Source organism: Cynocephalus volans, chromosome 16 (genome assembly GCF_027409185.1).
Source record: "Cynocephalus volans isolate mCynVol1 chromosome 16, mCynVol1.pri, whole genome shotgun sequence".
NCBI lineage: Eukaryota > Metazoa > Chordata > Mammalia > Dermoptera > Cynocephalidae > Cynocephalus > Cynocephalus volans.
In genome coordinates, this window is record NC_084475.1 from 25,069,451 (window position 1) to 25,095,663 (window position 26,213).

The window sequence follows — 26,213 nt, forward strand, 5'->3', positions numbered from 1 at the left end:
AATAAGCATCTCTTTTTTGCTTATGCAGGATTGAGTTGGGCTTCTGTTACTCACAACCAAAGGAAGGTAACAACTATAACACGTACAAATAAGGAAAGGCATAGGAACAAGAGTGAGCTCAGCACATTGGGAAAAGTAGCAAAGAGGTTGAATTGCTTAGGTAACACCAAATTTTAGGTGAGATTTTTAAAAGCTGCATCGAATTTATTTGCTTTAATTTTTTTTTTTTTTAGCAATTGAGCATATTTTCTTCTCCATTCAAATACATTTTTTAAAAATTGTTTTTGTTTTATTATACAATATAAACATTTTTTTGTGGCCCTTTACCAATTTCTCTCTAACCGCCACCCCCCTCCACCTTTCCCACCTCTGGTGGCCTCTCAGTTCTGTTCTCTCCTTTTGAAAGTTCAAGGAATTATTGTGATTGTTGTATCTTTTTTTTCAGCTCCCACTTATGAGTGAGGACATGCAGTATTTCCCTTTCTGTGCCTGGCTTATTTCACTTAACATAATTTTCTCTGTCTTCGTCCGTGTTGCTACAAATGGCAGAATTTCATTCCTTTTCATGGCAGAGTAGTATTCCACTGTTTATATATACATTTTCCTCATCCAATTGTCCATCAGTGGACATTTAGGTTGGTTCTATAGCTTGGCTGTTGTGAATAGAGCTGCAACAAACATGGGAGTGCATGTATCCTTTCGACAAGGTGATTTCCATTCCTTTGGGTAGAAACCAAGCAGCGGCATTGCTGGATTGTATGGCAGTTCTATCTGTAGTTGTTTGAAGAGCCTCCATACTGTTTTCCATAATGGCTGCACTTATTTACAATCCTACCAAGAGTGTAGGAGAGTTCCCCTTTCTCCCCATCCTCATCATCATTTGTTATTCTGTCTTACTGATACTGGCCCATCTAACTGGTGTGAGATGATATTTCATTGTGGTTTTGATTTGCATTTCCCTGATGCTGAGTGATGGTGAGCATTTTTTAATATGTCTGTTGGCCATCTGTATGTCTTCCTTTGAGAAATACCTATTCAGCTCCTTTGCCCATTTTTTAATCGGGTTACTTGTTTTTTTACTGTTGTTTGAGTTTCTTATATATTCCTTTGTTGGATGCACAGTTTACAGATATTTTCTTCCATTCTGTAGTTTGTCTTTCTGCTCTGTCAACTGTTTCTTTTGCTGTGCAGAAACTTTTTAGTTTGATAAATTCTCATTTATTTTTTCTTTTGTTGCGTGTGCTTTTGAGGTCTTGTTCAAAAAGTCTTTGCCCAGTCCTACTTCCTGAAGTATTTCCCGTTTCCTTTTAGTAGTTCTATAATTTCAGGTTTTATATTTAAATCTTTAATCCATTTTGAGTTGATTTTGGTATATGGTGAGAGGTACAGGTCTAGTTTCATTCTTCTACATATGGATGTCTAGTTTTCCTGGCACATCTTATTAAAGAGGCAGTCCTTTCACCAATGTATGCTCCTGCTGTTGCTGTCAAAGATCAGTCGGCCATAAGTATGTGGATTGATTTATGGGTTCTCTGTTCTGCTACATTGATCTGAGTATCTGTTTTTATGCCAGTATCATGCTGTTTTGGTTGCTATAGCTTTGTAGTATAATTTGAAGTCAGGTAGTGTAATGCCTCTGGGATTTTTTTTTTTTTTGGCAGATTGTTTTGGTTATTAAGGATCTTTTGTTATTTCATATGAATGTTAGGATTGTTTTTCTATTTCTGTGAAGAATGTCATTGGTATTTTGATGGGGATTACATTCAATCTGTAGATTGCTTTGGGTAATATAGACAATGTTAATTCTTCCAATCCAAGAAAATGAAATGTCTTTCTATCTTTTTGTGTCCTCTTTAATTTCTTTCAGCCATGATTTGTAGTTCCCATTATAGAGATCTTTCACCTCCTTGGTTAAATTAATAGGTTTTTTGTTAGTTTGTTTTGGGGTGGTTTTTTTTTTTTTTTTTTTTGGTACCTATTGTAAATGGGATTACTTTTTTGATTTCTTTTTCTGCTAGTTCATTATTGGAGTATAAAAATGCTACTGATTTTTGCATGTTGCTTTTGTATCCTGCAGCTTTACTGAAATTGTTCATCAGCTCTAAGAGTTTATTGGTAGAGCTCCTAGGTTTTTCCATACATAGGATCATGTCATCTGCAAACAGGGACAGTCTGACTTCACCTTTTCCAATCTGGATGCACTTCATTTTTTTCTGTTGCCTCATTGCACTGGCTAGTACTTCCAAATACTACGTTAAATAGGAGTGGTGAAAGTAGACATCCTTGTCCTGTTCCCTGTCTTATGGGATGATATTGGTGGTGGTTTTGTTGTATATGGCTTTTACTGTGTTGAGAAACTTTCCTTCTATACCTAGTTAAGAGTCCTTATCATGAATTGATGTTGAATTTTGTCAAATGCTTTTCTGCCTCTATTGAGATGATCATCTGGCTTTTGTCCTTGGTTTTGTTATTTGGTATATCACATTTTCTGATTTGTGTATGTTGAATCATCCTTGCATCTCCGAGATGAATTCCACTTGATCATGATGCATGAAATCTTTGCTGTGCTACTGTATTCTTTGTTAATATACTGCTGAGGACTTTTGCATCTATGTTCATCAAGGATATTGGCCTGTAGTTTTCAAATTTGTTAGTGCACAGTTGTTTATAATAGTCTCTAATGAATCTTTGTATTTCTGTGGTATTGGTTGTAATGTCTCCTTTTTCATTTCTGATTTTTGTTATTTGGGTCTTCTCTCTTCTTTTTTTTAAGTTAGCCTAGCTAATGCCTTGTCTGTTTTGATTATCATCTCAAAAAATTTTTTTGTTTCACTGATCTTTTGTATCATTTTTTGGGCTGCTATTTCATTTAGTTTTGTGCTGATCTTAATTCTTTCTTTCCATCTACTAATTTGGGGATTGGCTTGTTCTTGTTTTTCTAGTACTTTGAGGTATAGCCTTAGGCTGTTTATTTGAATTTTTTCTATTCTTTTAATGTAAGCTCCATTAGTCCATTTATGTTGCTTATAACAAAATACCTGGAACTGGGTGATTTATTAAAAAAAAAAAAATTACTGCTTACAGATTCTGAGGCTGGGAAGTCCAAAGTCCATCTGGTGGTGGCTACAGTGACCCAGGAGTCTCGTGTTGCAAGATGGTAGAAGCAGAGAGAGCAGAGAGAGCGAAAGACAGATTCTCCTCTTCTTTTAAAACCCTCAGAACCACACCCCTGACCACCATTTTTAATCTGTTCACTACTGCATGATCCTACAATCCAATCACCTCTTCAAGGCTCCACCTTTCAATTACCATAATAGGATTTCCCACCCTCAACAGTCACAGTGGGGGCCAAGGAAACTTAGGGGACACAATTCAAACTTCAGTGAGTTTTGGGGGGATATAACTCAATCCACTACGTAAGTATTTATTGCAATAAACTTCCCTCTTAGTACTGTTTTTGCAGTATCCCACAGGTTTTGGTATGATGTCTTTATTTTCATTAGTTTCAAGAAATTTTTTGATTTCCTGTTTAATTTCTTCTTGGACCCATAGGTCATTCAGGAGCATGTTGTTTAATTTCCATATATTTGTATAGTTTTCTCATTTTTGCTTATTATTGATTTCGTTTTAATCCATTGTGGTCTGAAAAGACACTTGAAATGCTTTTGATTTGCCAAGACTTGACTTGTGACCTAATATGTGGTCTATTCTGCAGAACGTTCCATGTGCTGATGAGAAGAATGTATATTCTATAAGTTGTTAGATGAAATGTTCTATTGATATCTGCCAATTGGTCTAAAGTGTGGTTTACATCCTGTGTCTCTGCCGATTTTTGCATAGATGATCTGTCCAGTGCTGAGAAAGTAGTAAGCACATCCATTGCTATCATTGTACTGGGGTCCATCTCTTTCTTTATGCCTAATATATATCTTTATACACATGCTTTATATATCTGGGTGCTCCAGTGTTAGATGTGTACATTTATGATTGTTATGTCTTCCTGCTGGATAAATCCTTTTATCATTATATAGTGGCCTTCTCTGTCTCTTTTTTATGGTTTTTGGTTTAATGTCTATTTTATCGGATATGAAAATAGCTACACCAGCTCATTTTTGGTTTTCATTTGCTTGGTGTATCTTTTTCCATTGCTGCAATATTAATCTGTGTGTCTTTACAGGTGAGGCAAGCCTCTTTAAAGACATCATATAGTTAGGTCTAGCTTTTTAATACAATCTGTCTGTATCTTTTGAGTGGGGAATTTAATCCATTTACATTTAGGGTTGCTACTGAAAGGTACTGCCTTACTCCTGACATTTTATCGATTTTCCTTTGGATGTTTTGAATATCTTTTGTTCCTTTCTTCCCCTTTTTTTGTCTTTGATATTTTGTTGGTTTTTTGAGGTGGTAAGATTTCATTTCTTTCTCATTCGCATTTGCATTTTTGTTCTACCAGTGGGTTTTGATCTTTCTTGTGTATTCGTGATGGTGATTATCATTTTCCAGATTCCAGATGCAGGACTCCCTTGAGGATTTCTTGCAGGGCTAGTTGTGTGGTACTGAACTCCTGCAGTTTTTGTTTGTCCTGAATATATACTATTTCTTCCTAATTTCTGAAAGATAGCTTTGCTGGGTATAGCATTTTGGGCTGGCAGGTTTTTTCTTTCAGTATTTCAAATATGTCATTCCATTTTCTTCTGCGCTGTAGAGTTTCTGTTGAGAAGTCTGCTGTTAGTCTGATAGGGGCTCCCTATAGGTGACTTGATGCTTTTCTCTTGCTGCTTTTAGAATTCTCCCTTTGTCTTTGAGCTTTGACAGTCTGACTATAATGTACCTCAGAGGGGATCTTTTTGGGTTGAAACTGTTTTGAGATCTTTGAGCCTCCGGCATCTGAAGGCCCATGTCTCTCCCTATACCTGGGAAGTGTTTCCATTAGTATTTAATTGAATAGGTTTTCAATGCCTTTTCCTTTCTTCTCTCCTTCTGGAACACCCAAGATTCAAATGTTTGTGTGCTTAAGGTTGTCTGCTAGCTCTCTTAGATTTTCTTCATTTTTTCCTAATTCTTTTTTCCTCCCCTGGATGGCTTATTTCAAAAAGACTATCTTCAATATCAGAAATTCTTTCTTCTGCTTATTCTAGCCTGCTGCTTAAGCTTTCACTTGTACTTTTTATTTCACTTAATGAAATAATGTTCATTATGTTGTCTGAGTCTTCTTATGTCTCAGTGACATTCCTTAAAAATTGTTGCTTGGATTTCCTTTTCAGTCTTTTCAAGGGTTTCCTGCTCTATAGGGTCTGCTATTTAAGAATTACTGTATTCTTTTGGTGGTGTCATATTCTCTTTGATTTTCTTATTTCTAGTATGTCTATGGTGATGTCTCATCATTTGGTAAAGCAGTTGCTTCTTCTATTACTCTGGGGTGGGCTTTGAGAGAGACTTCCTCTCCTTTTTCCAGTCTCTGCTGTTGACTCTCTTTGTGTCAATGCAGTTAAATGGCTGGCGGGCCACCTGCATGTTGGCTATGGTGGGCCACCCACATGGAAGTGGTGTTTTCCGTGTGCTCCTTCCTTCTGCTGAGTGGTGGGTGCTGCCCATGGCCCCTGCCTCAGACCATGTGCATGCTTCTGCCTTCTGCTGGGCAGTGGGGGCTGCCTACAGCTCCTGCCTAGGACCTTGTATATGCTCCTGTCTTCTGCTGGGCAATGGGGGCTGCTTGTGGCTCTGCTTTTAAGATTTAATGGTCTAACATTATTGCTACTCTCCTGTGTTTTGGTAATATTAACAATATGATTCAGCTTTTTAGCATATTTTTCTTTATTATTTATTTCAATCACATACTAATCACTTATAATTTTAGAAATCAACAGGTACAACATTACTTTTCATAATATAACTAGGGCTTAAAGTGAATAAATTATTTATCCAAGCTCATATAACCAGCCAAAGGTAGACATATTTGAAGCAAAGTACAATAAGAAGGAAAGAGGTTGTGGAGCCAGATAGAACTGGCTTTGTTCCCTGGCGTCTTCCTTCACCCTCTCCTTTTCATTTTTAATTTTTTAAAAATTATTTTTAATTTTAATTTTTAATAAGTAGTCTTAGACATAGAAAATGTAAGCATTTATATTGTAAAAAGTAAATCTATTCTCCTATCTCTGCCCTAGTGCCCACCCCTTTGGCAACCACTGTTACAGTTTCTTGGTACTCTTCCAGAGATAGTCTATTCAAGCATATTGAAGATGTAACCGTTTAGACTCTGAGACATATGATAATCACTAAGATTTTTAAAGCTACAGAACTGTACTAGAAGAACTAGAATCAGGAGTGCTAAATAAAAATGGGACTTAAGAGAAAGAAGTAGCTTTGTGATACTTGTCCCAGCAGTACTGGCATTTAAAAAGGCAACATATTAATATTAAAAAACAAAACAAGTTTAAGAATCAAATAACACTCCTTAAAAAGGCATGATTAGTTCTGCTTGTCTAGAATTCTCTTGGGATGTTCCTGACTAGTGAAGGTGGTATAGGGGACTGGAGTCACAGGGGCAGTCAACACCTCCTGGACATTTAATGAAGAAAAGCAAATTATGTTCCATTCCCTACTCCTGCAAGTGTCATTTTTATTCTGTTCCAGTGTGAGAGAGATTATAAAGAATTGGGACTGGAAAGAAAGCACTGAGATTAATAACACATAATCAAAATGGATGGGGAAAGAAACAAAGGAATGACAAAATTAACTTGAGCACAAGTTTAGCTAGCAGCTTAAAGGAATATGCATGTAGTTCAAGTACCCCTCATCACCCGCCCATAAAGTAAAATATCTTTTTCCTCTTGAATTTTATTCAGTAAGTATTTGATTTACTAGAGGGCAGGTGAGAAGAGTTTTGTTCTCAGTAGAGTTTAGGAACTTTAGAGTAGCCATGAAAAAAATCTCTTGGCATAAGTAACACATTTGAGATAGAAAGAATTAAGTCAATTATTCAGCATAAGTATAACAAGACTGGAACATTTGTAAGAGCAAACAACATTTCATTTTAGAATTCCAACAGAAAAATTTGTCAGACTTCTTTTTTGGATTTTCTGAAAAAAAAATAGTTCTTCTAAATTCCTAGAGCAATGTGCATGATCGTTGTAACATTTAAATATTTAAGTCCCAGAAAGTAATACCTCTAATTGAATTGAAACATAATTGTTGATATACTTTCAACACATGTCTAAGGATAATGTGAATTACATATTCTTTTGCCCAAATTCTTAAAGTAGTTATGAGGGAAATAAATTATAGTTAGACTGCATTTACAAATGTAGAACTTGTCTTAATCATTAGGATTCCTCAAAACGAATTTTATTATATGTCAAATTATTTAGTAGTAGAAGACGGAATACATCTCTAAAATTATAATGAAAAACAAAATCTATGATTTCACATACAGAAGCTTGTTTAAATAAAACTCATTTTGAATATATTTAATAGGTAAAAGCCTGTCTGCATTTTTTTGTTCTTCTTTCAAATCAGAAAAAAAGAAAAAGCAAGCATGAAACAGTTCATAGATTACTTTTTCCTCCATTAACAATTGCTGATTGTCTCTCAGGAACAGGGTATACCATTTGTGCCTGCTTTCTCATTTGCATAAAACTATCCCCCAAGTAAATCAATGGGTAAAAATACATTGCAATCAGTCCAAAAGTACGTTTTCCACTTTCAAAGATGGAATTAATATTGTCTATATATGTGGCCATTTAAATTTTAATCCTAAAATGGTGACAGTGGTTTATAATTAACTTAAAAAGAATTTTAACCATCTGTTTTAACAACAAATTGATTTTGTGTTTGCATGCATAGTTAAGGGCTAAATTATTAATACAGTCAGAGTTATTTAGACATGGTTTCCTAAGAGATGGACTTCATTTTCCTAACCTGGCAAGCAAATACCTGAAACCAAAAAAATTGTCAGAAACCATATACATATGCGTGTGTGTATGTGTGTATATGTATATGTGTATATATACAGAACATATATATATTTATTCTAAAGTGAAATCAAGGAACATCTTACCATAAAAAATTAATCAATGGAATTCCTGACAAGAATACATACATAATAGATTAATAAAACTCTGAAATTATTACCCAAAGAAATCAAAAGAATTGTAACATTTTATTAGTATCTTCCTTGATGTTACAGGATATTTTAAAACAGTACCATCTCCCAATTCTAAAAGGTTTATAGAGACTGCACTAGAGTCTTAAAAAAAAGAAAATCCAGAACCCTCAGTAAGGTATGTAGGCTGCACTGCTCTCTAATGGTGAATGGTAAGAAAAGTACATAATCAGGTTACTCCTACCCATGGGTATATCTACAGAATCACAGCTCACCTCACAATTTCCATAATTCCAAAATATATTGAGATGTAATCTCAGGGTAAGTTTTTAAGTTTGGCACACATGTGATAACCTTGTGGCTCACAAACACACATACGTATGCATTAGGATGATAAAGGCAAATGCTATTACACTTCATGCAAATAATCAAATTTTTATTCTACTGTAATGTATTTTATATACTTGTAATGCCAGAAACATGACTGGGTTCACTTAAGAGAAACCTATGGGTTGTCCTTTAAAAGGTTATGTCTCAATAAAGACTTACTGCTAAACATTAAAGTATTATTCTTAAAACCATCTGTGCTTTCTAGAATACAAGATGGTTATAAGACTTACCTCAGTCTTTTTACTAATGTGATCTGTAAATGGAAAAAAAAAAGTGAAACTTCATTAAAGGGAATTAACATATAAAAATGTTTTAACATATAAAAAACAAAGTAACTGAAAGAATTTAAAAATTGTAGTAAGAGTTATAGAAGGTTTAAGGGTTTTCTAGGACTCACCTCCAATTTACTTTTCTAGGCTTAAGATGTTAAAATTCAGTATATAATTACTAATTTGCTCAGCTTAGGAACCAGGTATTGTATCCCAGTAAACGCCATCTACATCAAGGGATATCATTAACGTTTAAGCATGTGAGTTTCATATAGTTTAGTTTTTTGGTTATACATAATGTTTTTGGGGGTGGAACCAGTCAATGAGACACAAACATGCCCGAAATCTAATCAAAGATTACTATAACTGCAAAAAATGTTCAGGTTACGGCCTTTGTGAATGAAATAGAAAGTAGAATAATTTATAGTAGTAATTTATATCATTAAAAACTATTAGCTATTTTATTTTAAAAATATACATCATAGTGATTTGATAATACTATGAAAAAAATCCTAAAAATTAATGTATATTTATAAAATAAATACAGAAAGAACCCATAACAAATATATCTAGATGAAACAAATCACTAACCTAGACACAACACAGCATTTCTGGAAAAGAATTACCAAGAGCAGAATGAGGAAAGGAGCACATAAGGGGATCTACACAGCTACAAGGTTGATCTCAAGTGCAGAGAGCAAGTGCTCTTATTTAAATTGAAGATGATCAGGACACTGAACGCTTAACAATGATTCTTGTGTACAGCAGAAATGTTCCACTCTCAAGGACTAAAAATAACTCAATGGGATAGCTTTCTTATGACCAAGAATCTAAAAAGCTTGTCCAGTTCTCTAAAGCATCTGTTGATGAAAATAGAGTTCATAAACAGTAAATGCCAAAATCACAAGGTTCACAGCAAACCACCAAGTCCTCGTAGGTTACACAGTCATTCTTCCAGCATATTATACTTAGCACACAATGTAATGCCAGAACCCAAGGAAGAATCACACTATGTTCATTGGGACTTTCAAAAGCTGTGTAGCTTCCCTTCAGTGGTATCACACTGACGTCATTCTCAATGTAGCTAATAAATTCACATATTACTTAAGAAGTCAAACATACAGGAAAAGAATTAGAAAATCTGAAAAGCTTTTTTTTCATGCTTCTGCATAGTTTTTAATATATTTAATATACTTCTTATATGAAGTCTTTCTTACTAAACTTACAAATTTTATTTTAACATGGATGTGTTCTTTTAACCCCAGAGCAAAGCAACTTAATAATCAGAGGCAGACTATAGGAAAAACTTTCTTAATCCTCAAAGGAAAGCAATGACCCTCTAAATTTATTCCTAATACCACAAAAGGCTTGTTTCTAAAAACAGTATTTAGGTTTTTTCATTTTTTGAAATTACTTCTATGCTCTTATTTATCCTCACAGAATAATGCCCAGTGTATTAAGACTACAATCGCATGAATCAAATAAATCACTATCAGTGAACAAACAGCTGTTCATATGGTCAGCAACTATTCTGACTGGTATAGACACAGCACTATTCAATAACATTTTCTGTGATGATAGTAATGTTCTATAGGTAGGCTGAAATGTAAGCTGCTACTCACATGTGGCTACTCAACATTTGAAATGTGGCTAATGCAACTAAGAACCTACATTTTTAATTTTAGTTAATTTATATTTAAATTGTCACACATAAATAGTGGTGACCATTTCCCACATTAAAAATAATGTGCTTTGTGGTCTATCTTCAAAAGTTCACTGGATAGTATAATTCCTTCTGTCTTTCCTGGTTGGTATAAATTACAAATATTATGAACAATTTTCTGTTAATAAGTCTCATTTTAAAGTTTGGATTTTAAATTTCTAAGATGCAACTCCAGTTAACTCGAAGAGGTTGACAAATAATGGTTGAAATCATAAGATACGATTCCTGACCTCATGTAAGCCAAATCACTTTACATATGAGGATAACAATATGTTTGAAGATGACTAAAAACTACAAATGTCAATTTGTACTTTGAGTAAATTTTAGAAAAGGGACAAACTCAGAAATACAAAAAGATAAATTCTTACTGAAGTTTTATGAAGTTTTATCGAGTGGTTTTAAATTACTTTAACCTCCGAATGGTTTTAGTTTATTTCCAAACAGGTTACTACGGTTTGAATGTTTGTCTCCTTCAGGACTCATGTTGAAATTCAGTATTAAGAGTTGGGACCTTTCAGAAGTGATTAGGCCATGACTGCTCCACCCTCATAAGGAGGCTTGGTGCCATCATAAAAGGACGACGAGCTCAGCCCCCTCTTACTTTCTTGCCCTCTTGCTATCTACCACAGGATGCAGCAGCAAGAAGGCCCTCACCAGATACTGATACCATGATATTGGACTTCCCAGCCTCTAGAACTACACGCCAGTAAATCTGTGTTCATCATAAATTACCCAATCTGAGGTGTTCTGTTACAGCTGTACAAAAAGGACTAAGATACAGTTTTCATTCTCAATGACACATTAACTATTTTTACTTATTTTTTAAAGAAATTAGAAAGGTACTTAACAATGTAAGTATAAAAAGACTTAGAACAGTTCTTCTAGCATAACAGATATTGTACATATTTTACCTTCAGATTGAAAATCTTTTAGTGATAATGTGAGAGGTCTGTCTTTTCCTTGATGATTCTTTCTTTTATCTTTTTTATTTATAACTTTTGACTGAGTTGAAGCATTTTCAGCATGTTCATACTCCTGAAAAGAATTACCAACAATAATTAAGTTCAGTACACAAATTGTAAAATCAACTCATTAATAGGTAATATGTTTCTTAAACTTTTATCTTTTGAAGATAAAAGGCAAATAAAAATTCAAGACTTAGGCTAGCCAAATTACATAAAAGGATACCTATTTATTGATATACTCAATCTCTTGCATCTGAAACATTAGAATAAAAACAAAAAACTATACCTTGGTCTGTGACCCCATCCCTATTGCTATCTTCTCCTCCTTCCCTTCAGGACCAAATTTTAGACAATAATCTACAATTTCTTTTCTCACCCCACTGAAATCTGACTTCTGCTGTTCTCTGACACTAAAATTAAGGTTAACCTCCTCTTAACCGCCAAATCCAAGACATTTTTTCAACCATCTCTAGTTTTCTCAGGACATTTCTGACTACTCCTAAGCCTCCTCCTCTGACTTCTTTTCACAACCCTCTTCTTTAAAATGTAACTGTTCAACATTATCCCATTCTTAACCTATTCTTATGCTTTATACCCAATGTTCTTCAGTGTCTAAGTTCTACCTATATACTTATTTTTGTATGTACCAGACAACTCCACTGGAATGTTTAAAAAGCATCCACACACCAAATGTATTATCTCTCCATCCTGTCATCCTGCTTTCCCCACTTGATCCTCTACTAAGTACCATGTTATGCCACCACCACCTACCCAACTGTCGAAGCTAGTAACTCAGAGTATCCTTGCCTAATCTTCCCATACACTTTATATCCAAATTAGTTACTAGGTCTTGTTGAGTTTATCTCCTAAAGATCTCTTATATCTATTCTTGTTTCTTTGTTACCTTCTGTCATTTCTCCTATCTTCTTTTGCTTGTACACTGCAATAGTCCCTAATTTTAGCTCCTCAATCCATCTTTTACATTGCTACAGCATGAATTTCTAAAATGAAAACCTGAAATAAATCTAAAAGTTAAAAATATTCAATAGCTTTCTGCGAACACATGTATAAAACCCAATATCCTATAACCTAGTTCTTTATATCTTATTCTTTTGGCTGTATCTCCAACAATTCTAGATCCCTAAATTACGGTTTTTCAAATATGCCATATCCTTTCACATGTACCCATCTTGAACACTTGCCACTGCTTCCCTCAGAATGCCTGCTTTCCTTTGTCTACCTTGTGAACATCTAACACATCTAATAAGAATCTTCTTTAAGAATCCTTTCCTAAAACCCATCCCCATCAAGGGCAATGAAAAGTCTCCTATTCTTCTAAATTGCTGCTGCACTAACATATACCTCTCAATACTATAAACTTAAATTATATGTATGTCTCCCACTAAACTCAAGGGCTGGGACCATGTCCTTATCTTTGTATTGTGTACCTAGCACATTTTGGCTATTTAATAAATATTTAAGAACAGAACAGAAAATGCCATTTCACACTGTAGTTATCTATTATAAAATCCTTAGGCTAAAATAATTAGTTATTTTATTGGAATATTGACTTAAAACTCAATGACTACGTCAATGTAATTACATCAAACTCTACACTGCATACAAAAGGAGTTCCTCCTTTCTCCTAGAGTCATCATTGTCTGATAAAATCAATGCTTTTGGGTGCTAGGCCTGTGACTGTGCCAAGAAAACCGGCTAGGACCATGATATTTTATCAACACCATTTACTATACTCCTCCTCTAAGGACACAGCTAATTGTTTTAGCTCAGACATATACCTAACAACAAATTATTGTGTGATAATATCCTGTCTGATAAATTTTATCTCCTAATTGAGCAGATAGGAGGACCTTTTCCAGTATAACCTGAAAGTTCATTTTAATGATTAAATCATAGTAAAGCTAGCTATATCCACTTTTGTAATTGTCTGCTTTGTGTCTAGATGGATGTATAACATTAAGAATTATAATTATTCTTGATTATCTGGAATAACAAGAATAGGGGATATGGAAAATGAAACTAACACACAGTGTACAAAGTCCACTTGACTGGCAACTTTTATTCTTTTCCTTTGAACTACAAATAAGTAGCAAAATCAACTATGTAGAATTTTAATTCCTCGCTTCCTTTCCTCTTTTCATCTTGGATGAAGGCACTAATGTATAATGACACAGCCAAAAAGACTTAAATAGATCAGAGGCCATTTATGATCAACCACAGAGTAATCACAAGTTGAAAAAATTTTATGAACCAAAAAAAAAATCCTAATAAATGTTAGGGACTAAAACTTTAAAAGATGGGAAGATAATCGATGCTCAAACAATTTAAATATAGAAACTGGAAATCAACACTACTTTTACTTAAATGTTCATATAGTCAGAAGCTGTAGAATGAATTTCAACACACAGCCTCATATCAAAGCTCAGTGGCAAATGCTGAGTTTATAAGACCAAAATATAAGAAAAGACCTCCCACTTACTTTTGCTAATTGTGATGTAACTCTGGCAGAGGGTCTCTTAATGGATGCCCCTGTACTGCCGTACCCATATTTACTTAAGTTTTTAAATCGACTTATTTTCTATGTTTATTTAAAACTAAAATCATTTGCTGTGAATTTCATTCCCTCTCTTCCCTTCATCTTGGGTGGAGGAACTCCTTAACTAAACATTCCAAACTACCAGACAAAGCCCGGCCCACATGTTTCTGTTGTCTCTCAAAACTTGTGAAGAAGTCCTGTTATGAAAACTTCTTGATAATATTAATTACAGTGATGAATTTTTAGAACAAACTTCAAAGAAATTTTACGTAAAATTCAGGAAGGCTGGTTCTACCCACTGACCAGTTAAACTTCTAAAATATCTAAATCAATAAACATGTAAATACCTTTTTGTGCTCTTCATATTCTAATTTACTTAGCAACAAGGCCTTTTCAAGATCTGCTTCAAACATTTCAGATGTCAGCTAAAAAAGAAAGTTTCACAATAAACAAATGATAACATTATACTGCACTAGCAAAATAACCATGACACATGACAATATTTACAGGAAAACAAATATGTTAAAAAACAAGATGGGTTCTGTGAAGTTATCGAATCGCACACCACACTAGAAACCCTGTATTTTACAGAAGATACCAAAGCATAAACTTCCAATTTTGAGGTTTCTATTTTCCCCTTCATTGTTAATCATCTGTTGTACATGATATAACCTTACTTTTTAAAAAAATATATTATGAATAAATTGACACTGTAATAGATGTCAAAGATGGTATCCAGTTTCGAACACCAAAAATTTTAATAGTGATTATTACTCAAAAATAAAACTGAAAAATAACTCAACACACATAATTAAGCATAATATATAGCATTTCCTGGATATGGAAAAATCCACAAGTACAGAACCTGTAAATAAGGTGACCAAATGTCCTAGCATATGTTGGGTGTTACAGAATGATTATTTATAGTATATCCTTTTACTCTCAAAATGATAAACCATATGGCGGCATTAATAAAATCACTTTAATTTGTCATCTGTATCCATTGGTTCCTCTTTCTCACCATTCATCCTCACCTTAACTTCTTATAATCCAGCTTCTACCATCCTCCAACCCAATTACTGTCCACAAGAATTACTTTCCCTAAGTGTCAGACAGAATTGCTGCAGTAGTTGGTTGGGACTTTAGGTTGTCCACTACTGGGAATAAAGTGAGTATGTTTGCAGTGGTATGTAAGACAGTTGCAATGTGATAGGAGTAAACATCCTGGATTTGTGTACACATGTGTCTAATGTGTACTGGGTAATAAAAGCATAAATTACTGAACATCTCTTGTTTTTGTCTGTCCAGAATCCCTTCCTTTATTCCTCTGAATAACTACATCAAATTCCAATGTCCTTTGATTTCAGCAGGACAGGCAATCACATAACCTGTACACGACCCACCACAGTACCCACACAAACAACCAAGCTACCATCACCAACAGCAACAGATGGGGGCGAGTGATCCAATTCTTTTTTGCTCTCCCAGGAATTAAATTTTGAGAACAAAGACAAAGCAAGTAGGGTTTAATCATCTGGTGACAGCCTTTAAAAAGTGACAACAATAGCTCATGCCTCTGAGTGCTCCAGAATTCCTTAGTTTCCATCTTTCCCAAGGCCTACTTGTTTAGTTTTTAATTTGAATCACTCAGTATCTTTCCAACAAATTTTTGCCTAAGTTAATCAGAATTGTTTCTGTTGCTTAACGATAAAAAAAACTAAACTAAAACAGAAACCAATTCCAAAAACGAGTGATCTGTTTCAAAGGGATACCTTGAAAAGTAGAAAAATGTTAATACTGGATAACATGAACTAAACTTTTTATCCTAACTGAAGTCATTCTCTGAAAGCATTTCATGTAATCCTATGCTGAGACAATAAAAAGATGGGAAAAAAGATTAGGTTATAGAGAAAAACATTAACTCAGAAAAATGCAATTATAATTAAAATGCTAAATAAGGGTATATAGGATTAGAAAATCTGATGAAGCCCAGATTAAATTGTACATCCTTTTCCTATGGAATAACTGAAAAGAATTAAGGAATTAATTCAATCCAAATTAGTAATGTACAGGAAAAAGTAATAAATTAACCTTTTAGATTTATTATATGCATTTATTATATAAATGGGTATTCAAAAACAACAGACAGTTATAGGGTTAAAAAAAAATAATTGGATTCATGTTGGTGTTACACAAAAAAGGAAGTTTATATCAATTTCTCCACCTAAACTCAAAGTAAACTGAGTGCAATATGTTTCACTATAATTAAAGCATAGTAGTCATCCTAACATAGAAAAAGTAACAAAACTACTTAGGTTTATTCTGAACAAAGCTGGTTCAATTTGCCACTAAATTTTAAATCCATATTGCAGACATTTAATTGTGGAAAGGGCATTTAAGATTATTTCCAATATGTCACATATTCCAACTGACATTCAAAAATAAGTTACTGAGCAGGAGAACAGGTTAGAAAGTTGGGAGTCTCGCAAGATGTAATCATTATTTTTCATATTAACTCGAAGAATTTAAATATTAAGGTAGATGATTCTAATAGCATGATAAAAACTGAATGGAATGGAAATTTTAAAGTGAAAAATATGACTTTCCCCAGCATTTGGTTCTAACCATAGCAGTTTGGAGCTTAAATTTACCTTTTAATTATTAACACAAACTACTATACAAGGAAATACAAGTTGACAAAAATGTTTTAAATTTCAATTTGTATTTTTGAAAACTAGAACAAATCATCCAAAAATATCACTCTATGATCAATCAGCCAATAAAGATTTATTGAGAACCTTCTATCTGCTATGCCCTGCCTGTGGGGCTTTAAGAAAGCAGCATAAATTTGGTGTTTTCCCTCAAAGAATTCCTACTCCAGTTGGGGACACAAGACTAACATATATGAACTACAGGAAATAGGATAAGACATAAATAGTGTTATAAAAGTTGAGAAAAAATATTAACAAACGAAATTCACAGGAAAAGAAATGAATTTAAGTTGGTACTTAAGAGATGGATACAATTTGGATAGGTAGAGAGAGGAATAGAAGAATTACAGGAGGAAAGAGCCATGTAAACAAAGGTAGGATATTAAGAATGGAAATATGGGCTACTAAGGAAAGCCATCCCGATAAAGAGTGAATTATAAACAGCACAAGAGAAAGATGTAGGAAAAACACAGGCTTTAGGAGATCACAGAGATGAATGATTTAAATTCCTATTCCACCCACGCTAGCCGTGAGTCCGGGCAAATTATGTAACTTCTGTGAATCTCAGTTTCTTCATATATAAAATGGAAATTGGTATATCAACCTTACAGGGTAGCTCTGAGATTTTAAAGTTGTAAAACACATGAAGTATCTAGCATAGTACTTGCTTGGCACAAGAGTAGCACTAAGTAAATTAGAATTCCCCTCCCCTATGTCAGAGAATAGTAGAAAATAATACTGCTTAGATAGGGCAGAATTAGGCTCCACACACTCCCTAAAAATTAGGGATATAGGGCAGATGATAGGGAAATGCTGATAAAAGTAATTTTAAAAACATAAACTGGAATATTAGAAGAATGAGAAGCTAGAATCAATGTGTCTGGCTAAACCACTGCTAAACCAGCAGTCTCAGGCAGCACACAGGCAGCTGGGCCAAAAAGTGGCAGTGCAGAGAATAAGGAAGACTAGAGCTTAGAAGAGACTGATCGAGTTTTAGAACACTGACGGATTATGAAGTATGAGAGAGGAATGAATCAAAGATAAGATTTTTGACCCTAGGTAACAGGGAGAGTGGTAGCACACGACTAACCCATCAGGGGGACAAAAAGGAACGTATGATTCCAAATTCTCTAAACATATCTTAACTCTCTATCACGAGACTGCTATAAATATGGCTGTCAATCTAACTAATCAGTACATGTACAGGAAGAACTAGAGAGAGAGAGAAAGATGGGCCGTACAGGACAGGCCCCAGGCAATAAAATGCAAACAGACTTTGATTTTTAAAAAGTCCCTTACATGTAAATTTGCAAATGGAAAGTTCCTGGTCATTTTCTTTGCATTTACAGGAGGAGGAGGAAAGGAAGAAAAAGAGGAAACAGCAGGCACTAAAATGCCTACAGAATTGAAGACGATACTTACATGTGCCCAAGATGGAGAACTTCAGATCCCCTTCCTCTTGGCTTCCTTCATTGCCTCCTACTCCCCATCTAGTAGTAAAACATTTTTTTTCTATTTAAGCAAACCTATAGCTCAAGGGTTTTATGATCAGTCAGAGTATGAAGAACCAATGAAAAACCTTAAGGGCAGTAAATATTTTGGAACAAAGCACTATAGCAACTTTACCCATTTAAATCCAAGCAAAAAATTCCAAATGAAGAGTTTAATCTTCATTTCTCATAGGCGTCATGGGAACACAGTTATAAAATGATCTGTGGTTTACCACTCTAAAGACAACTAACACTTGCAGCCAGGATTAGCCATGACATCAGTAGTGCACTGTGGTCCTCTAACTCAGTGATCTTCAAAATACAGACCACATATCTTTCACTAATTTGGAAGGCAGAATTATTTCCCAGAAATTTTATAACAGTATAATTAAACATTATGATTTTAAAGGTTGTCCATATTGTGCAAAATCTACATGTATCTGTTTACACTAATTATCATGTTCAGTTCATCTCGGCTAATGTGTTTTTAAGTCTTCAAAAGACTTAAAATGTATTGTTTACATTTATTAAGTCTGCATTTTCCTTGTATGCTTTATTGTATCTCCAAATAACAAAAATGGTTCAGTGATTCACTTAAGGATTATAAGTAGTAATGAAAATATCACTGTAAATTAAGTTGTAAAAACACCGTAAACTTAGAAATTAACAGGACTCTAACAGCAAATATAGAATATAAATCTGTACATGTTAGGATAAGAGTGATGTCATATAAGTAGCTGAAAATGAAAATTATAAATAGAAAATTAAGATAGTGAATATTTGAAATTTTCATTTATTGAGCCATCAATCAATTTGCTCCCAGCTACCTGCTGTGAAACCTGGTCAGACCAGTAGCCTGAACACACCACAGTTTTTGTTTCACTTTCAAACAAAGGCTAGTGACCTGTATGAGTCTTTCCAGAACAAGTACCAAGTAATGATTTCCAGCACAAAGTGATGAATTTTGTTGCTAAAGAAGCAAAAACACAGAGGATTTACTTGAACTTGCACTCCTTATAGGGAAACCAGATACAAATCAAAGTATTGCCAAGAAACTTATTATACCAGCCACAAAGTTAATGACAAATATCACACTCACAAACAAAACCAGAACAAGATACTGGCAAAATGCCTTTATCAAATGAACTGGAGGACGCTATGTGAGAGAGCAATTACTACTGTGCACACACTAGCAGATATTTCACTTCAGAGTTGGACAAAACCAGTGGTGTGTGGAGTTTGAATCAATACAATAGGAGGAAGAAATACACGATAAAATTTGGTCTCTTTATCACTGAAAACCCGAGAAGAGATTTTTCTATTCAGTTAATTATTTTTAAGCCATGATGTAGCCTTTACAAGAAGGTACACTGGAATCAGTAATACCAACTGCATCAGGAATAAAAGAATTTATACCTGAACAACATCTACATAGAGATTTATTTATTCACAGGCAACAGCTGTTGGTGAACAATATGTCTCTTGACCTTGATTCAATATTAAAAGAAATAGTGAAAATTATTAATATAATCAAATCAAAGCCATGGCCTATACATCTTTTAAAAACAGCTTTACTGAGATATAATTAATATATCATTTAATATATCACATAAAACTCGCCCACTGCAAGTGTGAAACGTATACCTCTTTTGATATACTCATATACAACGATGCAAAGAAACGGATAAGGAATATAAGACTCCTTTTCCACATGAAGTATGCTGGGATAAATTCAAGTTTATAACATGAAAATGACATAAAAACATTTCTTTATAGACACTAATAATGCAGTATAGATCTTCTCTACAATTTCTAGCACCTTTGGCAGCATATCTCATCAAAATGTACAGTATCTTGAATAGCTTGAACCTGTCTTTTCAGGGTCAATATACTGCAATTTCTAATTTAAGGAAAAAGAATTAAGATCAAACTGTGGTTCAGACAGTTTATCCCAATTGGCCTTTGTCTTTTAATAGGTAAGTCTACTTATATTTATTGATAAAACAAAGTGTTGGTTATCCTTTATTATTCCTTATTTCACAGACTTCCTTGCAATTTCCTTTGCTTTATATCTTTTTTGTTATACAGACCATGTCTTTTTTTCTTTCTTCAAGTGACTTAAAACTCATAATGAAAAGTACTGTGTATAAGTAGTTCTCTTTAAATTTTAAAATCACACTTGGAACTATATATTTTGTTACCAATATGAAAAATTTTAAGTACCTATTGACTCTTCTGATCTATTTCCTTCCTATTTTTTGTATTCATAAACAAGGATTTCATTTCAAACAAATTCTTCAAATGTGTTATGTTCTCTTTAATAACCATTATTTACAATCGCTACTTAGAGTTAATTCTTTACTGAACTAGCTTCAGTGCTTACCACTGAGGTCTTCCAATTGTGCTCTTATATTTACTTTCTTAAATTGGCAGAAACACGTCTCAGAGAAATTTGCAGAAAGGATAACTGTGGTGTGCTTTTTCAGTCCCTGTATGGCTGAAAGTGTATTTCTTTTGCATTCATACAAATGACACCTTGGCTAGACATGGAATTCCTGGTCCTAACATTTCAGTTCTGCCATTTAAAGTAGCCAGCCTGGTTTTTCATACTTTGTAGGCCAACTGTTCTCTCCTGTGCATTTATTTATACTATTATTTCCTTATTCCTCATTCTTAAAATTAAAAACTTTTTAAAAGACGTTGGTTTCAGTTCTTTCCAGCTTAGGTTTAAGTCTTAAGCTTAGGGAAATTTTTATCAGCACTATCTTTAATACCTGCCTGTGTTCTACTTGTTTCATGGACACTAACTATGCCTCTGTTGGATTTCAGTTCAGTGTTCCAATCCATCATGTCAATTTTATTGGTAAAATTTACCTCAAATTTTCCTTTACAAAACTAACTCAATTTTCTTCAGTGTAAATTCTGTTCTTTGGTCCTTTTATTGAAGTTTTTAATCAGCTATACTTTCATATTCTCGATTTTTAAATTCATCCATCTCCCTTTCAATTTCGCTCAGTGGCTTTTTCATTTCAGTCCATTATCTTATCTCACCTTGTTATATAGCAATACTATCCCCTTGACTTTTACAAAATATTTTACCCCTGATTTTTATTAAAATAAAAAATAGGTACCATCTAAATTAACTTCTGTCCCCCGTAGCAAATATTTCTCGAAGTATGTATTCACTCTGGACACTAAGCACAATGTTCTTCTCCTTTTATATGGCAGAAACTTCTCTTCAGCTGACATATCAACTAAGATCCAGTGTTTGCTCATAAGTCAGTGGAGTGGATGCTTCTTACTACTGTCCATCTGGTTGCTGTTTAATTCCAGCTCTCAGATTTTATGCTGAGGCTCAGCTGATATAAATTTGCATGATCAATATGGTGATTCAGGAGTACGAAACTTTGTCTTAGCATAATTCCTCTTTTGTGCTTGAACTAAGCAGCCACACAACAGGTAAGATTTTCATATCAGCTTTTTGTCTGGCTCAGCCCTCTATACCTGGAATTTCTCATAGTGCTATTTCCCTGCTGTGTCAGGGAGAAAACCCACCATACTGTATGCTTTCTGCCTAGTACAGTCCCTCAAGTGCAGCTACTTTTGAAATCTATTACTCCTCACAGTAAAATGGACTCCAAGTGGTATACTGTCCATCAGTTCCAAGTCTTGCCCTTATCACTTCCTCGCCACTCAGTGTAATTATCCTAAGATCTACTCTACTTTCCCATTACCTTGATTATTTTCTTCCAAGTGAGACTTCCAAATAAGGTACTAGATCTTTCTAAATGACTCATCAATAGCATACCCAGCAGAAATTCCTCAAAGCTCCTGTGCCTTGGATGGCATCCTTATACAAGAATACTTCAAAAAGTTCATGGAAAGAGTCATATTATCTTCTAATTCTATTTTTCCATGAACCTTTTGAAGTACCCTTGCATAGGTTCAGGGCCAAGTCGACTATTTCCTTTTCATAATTATCTGGTCATTTTGACAGCAATCAGTGGGAGCAGAAGGAAAGGCAATCAGACAGCTGTGCTCTAGTTCCCATACCACATGGAATTTATTTTGATGCAAATTTGAGCAGTTTTCCTTCATTAGCTTTCCAGTGCCTTTTGGGCCACTGAGAGAAATTCTCTCTGGTAAAGACACTGGTAAACAAGTAGATCATTTTAACATTTATACTTGTAAACAAGAATTTGTCATGATGAATGCTGTATAGAGAAAAAAAGAATCAACCCCTAGAAATAGTACAAGATAATTTATTCAGTATACCAGTGCCTGGAAACGACTTTTGAACAGCATTATTGCATGGCTCTAGAGTAATAATTGATGCTCATAATGATGAGCCTGAGGCACTGCAAAATCCTAAAGAAAATTTTGTAATTAACATTGTTTATGGTAAGAGCATAGTTTAGTAAGAATAGTTTACTTTTAAAACTGGTAACCCCCACAAAATAGGAATAGCCACTCTATAAGACCAATCATCTCTAGAACAATAACCACTTCCAATAGATCAAATGATAGTTTATTAGATAAGGAAATAAATAACTCTTCATTTCCTATATAAACAGCATCTCCTAGAGTACATTATAGGCTTAGTATGTTATTTTCCTGGACACCATGAAAAAAAGAAATGTATTAGTCTTAATAAATTGTCTATTTTATTTGGTTATTAATAATATTTAATAGATGCAAAAAAGAATAAAATATCATGTAAATAGGTTGAAGAAACAAACAAATGCCATAAACCATTGTACATCAAGGTTGAAGAGTTTCCCCTAGAAGTCTTTCTTTTTAAGTAAAACTAATCACTGGTTATTTTTAACAAGAGACCTCTGGTCCTACAAATGTGATTTTTTTTACCTGAAATAATTTAATACTGTTCCTCTACCTTCCCTGTTTCCCTCATTTGTAAAAAGACAGATGAATTAAAAAAAACACAAAATAACTGCTTTGAATTGCCAAAACTAACATAAACCTATCAATCTGCTTTTCTAGTAAATAAAAAAACAGAACCTCTTATTAAAAGCAGCAAATACATGTGATTTAATCCAATATATACTGTTCCTCAGAAAAAGGTGACATGGATTCAGATGCACTGCCAGCTTAAAAATACACAAATTCACTGACAAATGCAACAAAATAATTTTATTTACTGAGCTGTACCTGCTCATCTCTTTGTCTCCACTCTTGCCAATTTTCTTCTCGTGAATCCTTCTGTACTGGGTTTGACAATGAAAGTTCATGTTGAATGTTACAAATGGCATGGGAGGATTTCTGGGGAATTTTCTTAAAAGCAAGATTCCTAAGCTATAAAACAAACACAAAATATATTAAATTCAGTTACCAATCCTGGGATACTGATTTTTTGGAAATTAAAAAATCAATGATATTTTTATACTTCTACTCCAAACACTCATTATCCTAATACACAACTAAAATAAAATTGCTATTTGTGTTTTTTGTCATCTTTGTAGATATTAATTGCAAAATATTAATTTGCCAGCATATCAGACAAAGTTGGTAGATCTATAATGAAGAGATTAAGAGAAAATGGGCTGTACCCTATTATATCACCATTTTAATGATTCCTCTTTACTAAAGAGAAGAGGATAATAGGAGAAGTAAAACAAGTGTGCATTCAAAATGCCAAACGACACAGTTCAAAATGCTTATAAATTTAAAAGTATAAATAGTGAGAATCACCTAAGCAATTCTGGCAAATACTTTGCTAGTCCTAAGAAATACAGGGCCTCGTCCACAAACTAACATAATGAACTAAAAAGGTATCGGCCAAATCACTCCCAACAATAAGAATAATGTGAAACATCGTAGTTGAAAAAAGGCAGAAAAATACTTGGAGGCTGTTATGGACTAAATTGTATCCCCCCTAAAAGATATGTTGAAACCCTAACCCCAGTGTCTGTGAATGTGACCTTATTTGAAAATAGGCTCTCTGCAGATGTAATCAAGTTAAGATAAGGTCATACTGAATTAGGGTGGGCTCTAATCCAATACGACTGGTTGCAGGAAGGAGTGAAGACACACAGAGAATGTCATGTAACAACACAGGCAGAGCCTGGAGTGATGAAGCTGCAAGCCAAGGAACATCAAGGATTGACAGCCACCACCCAGAAACTAGGAAGAGGCCTGGGAGGATTCTACTCAGTCAGAGAGAGAATGGTCTTACTGACTTCTTGATTTGAACTTCTAGCCTCTAGAACCGTGAGAGAATACACTGCTGTTGTTTTAAGCCACCCAGTTTGTTGTACGTTATTCTGCAAAAGGGAGTAATGAGATATAAACACTACTTTAACTGACTGATTTCTGCTATGGAAAGAACACACAGGAGATGCTGCTGGAAATGAAGGGCTGGCCTTACTTTCAGCAAGGTAAAGACTGATAGAGCTACAGGTGGCTGAAATGGAGCTGGAGGATTGATCCTTCATGTTCACTCACAGTCACACATTTCCTTATTCTCTAACGTAAACTCCACTATTACCTTATTGTCTGTTCCCCCCATATCATCTTCAATTCCAAAAAGACAACAGTGGGCAATCAAAAGTTCTAAAAGAAGGGGCTTCTGAAAGGTTATTCAGTGGGGGAAATGTTTATTCTTTAAAGTTACTCTCTCCATGGCAAGCATTTTAAAGGATATTTAGAAAGCAATGGTGATGGAAATGTAAATAGAAACAAACTTAAACTGAAAAGGCTTTTTCTAAGTCTTGGGCATTATAAAATAAATATGGGGAGAAAAAAACCCTTATATTACTTCTCTCATTAAATGATATTGAGAATGGTCCTTATATACCCAACTGCTCCTTCTATTAAAACAAACAAAAAACATGCTAGAGTTGTATTTCACCATTTCTTTTAAAAGCAAATGTGCATATTAAATGTTGGTCATATAATTTATGCTAAGAATGTCTAGGAGAGAAGGGGCCTGCCATGCACTTGTTACCTTAAGAAAGAAATGACCATCAAATGCATAAAAATGTATGTTCAAGGCAAGTCACGTGATTATTGCCTGTGACAATAAAAAATGGGAAACAACCTAAATGTTTGTTGCAAGAGTTCAATTAAAGTATGATATAACGATATAATTAAACAAAGTGGATTCGTTTAGAATAATATGAATATTAGAATAGAAAACTGCTCATGGCTAATTTAAAAAAAGCAGTTCTAGGCACTGGCCTGTTAGGTCGCTTGGTTAGAGTGTGGTGCTGATAATATCAAGGTCATGGGTTTGGATCCCTGTACAGGCCAGGTGCCAAAAAAAAAAAAAAAAAGGAGTTATGAAACAGTCTATTATATATCCCATTTTTATTTAAGTAAAATATGAATATACATAATTATATATGCATATAAACTTATATACATGAACAGAAAACACATACAAAAATACTGATTAGATGTACCTCTAGTTATATTTACAAATGACCTTTGTTCCTTTTAAGACTTCCCTGTTTTAAAATTTTTTAAATGAACAAACAAGTGTCTACAGTCAGAAAAAAATAAGGGTGTTTTAAAAAATGTTCATTATGTTCCACTTTAAGTATACACAAATTTACATCCATCCGTTCAAGTAATATTCACTGAGTACCTATGGCCAAGGTACTAGGGATGCACAGGTGAAACAAGACAGGACACATTCTCCTGCATACGGTCTACTGGGAAAGCAGACAACATAAATCACTGTAATTGTTACCTCATTTGCTTCACTTTGTTGCTGTTCTTTCTTTTTTCTTCTTTTCTCTCTTTTTTTCTCATTTGTAGTCGATTTGCTTCCCAAAGTTTGAGATTTTCCAGTATTCCGACCTCTGCCTTTTCCGTGCTCAGAATCAGAACCACTGCCACTATCCACTTGTAACAGAGCAAAACGAGAAGCAGTAGTGGGAACAGAACTGAGTACTGCTGAGGCCATTGTAGAGATTTTTCTTTTAAAACACTTCTGTCAAGAATAATGCCTGTGGGGAGGGAGAAGAGGAGGCAGATAAGCAAACA

General features: G+C 34.2%; 1 protein-coding gene across 4 annotated transcripts in view; it reads right to left on the minus strand.

Moving 5' to 3' along the window:
* The window catches only part of GKAP1 (G kinase anchoring protein 1), a 69,367-nt gene that overhangs the window by 36,860 nt on the left and 6,294 nt on the right, over positions 1 to 26,213 (minus strand). For all 4 annotated transcript variants that reach the window (XM_063080717.1, XM_063080716.1, XM_063080719.1 and 1 more), the window contains exons 2-6: positions 25,918 to 26,176; positions 23,376 to 23,519; positions 14,353 to 14,430; positions 11,395 to 11,518; positions 8,722 to 8,744 (exon numbers count right to left, since the gene is read on the minus strand). In XM_063080717.1, coding sequence (XP_062936787.1) covers positions 8,722 to 8,744; positions 11,395 to 11,518; positions 14,353 to 14,430; positions 23,376 to 23,519; positions 25,918 to 26,133 — 585 coding nt within the window. In that variant the 5' untranslated portion in view covers positions 26,134 to 26,176. The remainder of the gene's footprint in view (positions 1 to 8,721; positions 8,745 to 11,394; positions 11,519 to 14,352; positions 14,431 to 23,375; positions 23,520 to 25,917; positions 26,177 to 26,213) is intronic.